Source organism: Diplotaxodon limnothrissa, linkage group LG6, assembly GCF_057381915.1.
Source record: "Diplotaxodon limnothrissa isolate DT_005_m linkage group LG6, D_limnothrissa_male_GT1.1, whole genome shotgun sequence".
Taxonomy (NCBI): domain Eukaryota; kingdom Metazoa; phylum Chordata; class Actinopteri; order Cichliformes; family Cichlidae; genus Diplotaxodon; species Diplotaxodon limnothrissa.
In genome coordinates this window covers 13,580,420-13,583,916 of record NC_140601.1, presented here as the reverse complement: position 1 = coordinate 13,583,916, position 3,497 = coordinate 13,580,420, and the positions used below count along the sequence as shown (strand labels likewise).

At 40.9% G+C, this 3,497-nt stretch overlaps 1 protein-coding gene across 1 annotated transcript; it reads right to left on the bottom strand.

The window, feature by feature from the left end:
- Positions 1–454: 454 nt before the first annotated feature.
- LOC146630252 (low-density lipoprotein receptor-related protein 1-like) lies at positions 455–2,240 on the bottom strand. Its single transcript, XM_085355696.1, has 2 exons — positions 1,884–2,240; positions 455–790 (listed from the first exon to the last, which is right to left on the bottom strand). The coding sequence occupies exons 1-2, from the start codon at positions 2,001–2,003 to the stop codon at positions 653–655; spliced, it is 258 nt and encodes an 85-aa protein (XP_085211822.1). The 5' UTR covers positions 2,004–2,240; the 3' UTR covers positions 455–652.
- Positions 2,241–3,497: the final 1,257 nt, after the last annotated feature.

Genomic DNA, 3,497 nt, shown 5'->3' with positions numbered 1-3,497 from the left:
CCACCAGGCCAAAGCAATGGTTTTGACTCGATCAGCGTTAACCCCGCCCCCTGAGTTTGATGGGTGAGGCTGACAGATAAAATTATTTCATGATGAGAGCCAGGCGCCAAGACTGCCAAAATGAAATAAATAAATATATCATTAAATAATTAATTAAATGTGTCAATAATTAATTAAATGTGTCAATAATTAATTAAAATGTGAAATACATAAATAATTAATTAAATATGTCAATAATTAATTAATTAAATGTGTCAATAATTAATTAAAACGTGAAATACATAAATAATTAATTAAATGTGTCAATAATTAATTAATTACATATATCATAACTATTTATTTAATTAATTAATTCCAATTTTAATTAATTATTGCCACATTTAATTAATTATTTAATGGTGTATTTAATTAATTCATTATGGCAGTCCTGGCGTTCCATATTTGTTTTCCTTTTTGTCAAAGAACAAAATATAATACTGCAATCACTTAAAAAAAGTAGTTCTTCATTTTATACATTTTATACAGTGTTCTCGTTTTTATGTTTTTTTGTTGCTTTTCTTTTCAGTTGGTAAAGGCATAAAATGAGAGAGCTCGCTGGCTCTAGGTTGGGCGAGGCAGGGCAATGTTGGCAGAGTTCAGTCCATGCCGAGGTCTATGCCAGGGGGTCGCTCATGTCCTCGTCAACCTGGGAGAGGAGCTCCTTCTTTTCATCAGTGCTCGCCAGAGAATTGCGGCTGTTGTGGGCACCCATGTACAGGGTGGCATACACTGGGTTCGTGAAGTTGGTGGGCTGCGGAGTGAAGAAAATTTCTCAGTGACTCAGGCAAAAGAAATGAAAAGATTTGGTATATTGTGAAAGAAGCAGTATTTTTCTTATTCAAATAGGCTCAGCTCGCATAAATAACAAGATGTTTCCCAGCTCAGTGCTGAAACCCTGGCAGACATTTGTGGTTTGTTATGTTTTCTGTGTTTGGTTATTTGTTTCTGAAAGTCTGGGCACTAATCATCTGCCCCCAACAAACCAGTAGGTGTATTTCCAGTGAAGAACTTGCAACTTCTTTTTAAGCACTCAGGACTTTATGGACAATTCCTCATTTGATGTTTTATGATTGTGGTGAAAAGTGTTTGAATATAGTGACCATGAGGGCTCCAGCATAAAAGCTTTATTCAGCTGCTCCCCTTATTCACAGTGGATTTCCGTTCCTGACACCCCCAAGGGATTTTTGTCTCCAGCTGGGATTAAACTGGAGATTTTTTCACTTCTTAGGTGAATGTAAAAGAAATGGTATTTATATAGTGCCTTGTGCTTTTATCTGCTGAATGCATTCACACACACAGAGGTAACTCAGGGTTCAGTATCTTGCCCAAGCATTGATCTGTATACAAACCACTCGAGCCACAACGTGTAAACCATGAGACTATGGAGCCACTCATCAGAACTAAAGTATATGATTCACATAATTCTAACAATATTCATTCCAAAATTCATTACAGATGCCAGAAGTAAATACCATAACGACACCCACTGGTTTCCTAAGTCTTGCTTTAAAGCTTTTGCATTTGGACTGTGGTGATCTCGATGGCAAAAAACTGGATATAAATGTAGAAAAGTGATTACAGATCAGTCAAGACAGAAAACTGTTTTTCACTAGACGTCCAAAGGACAGGAATATATTGAGAAACCCAGCTACTTTCATCCAGTGTTCTTTAGATCACAAAGAAGGGTCTATTTACTGTCTATAATGACTCCACAACCAAAACCAATTCATTAAAAAAAAAAAACTCACAAAAGGACTCATAAATGTGGAAATATCTGCATGGTTAGCCACTACCAGGCATTTTCAGATATTTTGTAATGAAACGGCTTTTTTAAGCTTTGTTACCTTGTCTGGGTCTAAAGCAAAGTCGGAGTCCAGAAGTTCCCCAGCATCATCATCAGGATCTCCTTTATAGATCTTATAGGCAGGGTTTCCAATCTCAACATTCATGGCCCCGTTGGTCATTCGGTGGTGCTGGAAGCCCTTGGCACTGCAGAGAAACAGATCAACAATTATCTTAGAAGCAGATTCAGACCCTTGTTTAAAAGAATTGATGTGCTAACCTCAGAAGAAAGCTAGAGTGACTAAAAGGTGTCTTATCATAAACCCATATCATAAATTCACTCAGCACTGGCTATGTACAATTGACAAGAACAAGACAACATATATCAAAGGTTTTCAAATGAGCTTTTGTGTCAAAAGGCCATTTGATCAAACCTATCGAATATACTGCAGCATGTCCATTGCGGAGAATGCTGGATTAGATTGCAAATATTCGGCTGTTTGCAAGCATATAAACATTTTTCAGAGATGCACAGTTATACATTTTACTCTGCAAGCACATTGCCTGAGCCTAATATTTACAAATGTAAACAGGGAAAGGCATGGAGGACAATGGGAGGACGTCAAAAGTTCAACTACTCGTGCATCACCAGAGCTATTCCAGAGTGAGTAGGCCCCCGGTAACCCATAACAACGCATGTAAACGCATGGCAACGGACAGTTAACCCATAACAACACATGTAAACGCATGGCAACGGACAGTTAACGCATGGCAACGGACAGTTAACCCATGGCAACGGTCAGGTAACCCATGGCAACGGACCGGTTACCATGGCAACGGACCGGTAACCCATGGCAACGGACCGGTTACCATGGCAACGGACCGGTAACCCATGGCAACGGACAGTTAACCCATAACAACGCATGTAAACGCATGGCAACGGACAGTTAACCCATAACAACGCATGTAAACGCATGGCAACGGACAGTTAACCCATAACAACGCATGTAAACGCATGGCAACGGACAGTTAACGCATGGCAACGGACAGTTAACGCATGGCAACGGACAGTTAACCCATGGCAACGGTCATATAGCCCATGGCAACGGACAGTTAACCCATGGCAACGGACAGTTAACCCATAACAACACATGTAAACGCATGGCAACGGACAGTTAACGCATGGCAACGGACAGTTAACCCATGGCAACGGTCATATAGCCCATGGCAACGGACAGTTAACCCATAACAACACATGTAAACGCATGGCAACGGACAGTTAACCCATGGCAACGGACAGTTAACCCATAACAACACATGTAAACGCATGGCAACGGACAGTTAACGCATGGCAACGGACAGTTAACCCATGGCAACGGTCATATAGCCCATGGCAACGGACAGTTAACCCATAACAACACATGTAAACGCATGGCAACGGACAGTTAACGCATGGCAACGGACAGTTAACCCATGGCAACGGTCATATAGCCCATGGCAACGGTCATATAGCCCATGGCAACGGACAGTTAACCCATAACAACACATGTAAACGCATGGCAACGGACAGTTAACGCATGGCAACGGACAGTTAACCCATGGCAACGGTCATATAGCCCATGGCAACGGTCATATAGCCCATGGCAACGGACAGTTAACCCATAACAACGCATGTA

Bases quoted from the DNA above. Each gene is read 5' to 3' on its own strand.
- LOC146630252 (XM_085355696.1), bottom strand. From the start codon at position 2,003: ATGACCAACGGGGCCATGAATGTTGAGATTGGAAACCCTGCCTATAAG. The intron at 791-1,883 runs GTAACAAAGCTT...TTCACTCCGCAG, and splicing joins TTGCTTTAGACCCAGACAAG to CCCACCAACTTCACGAACCC.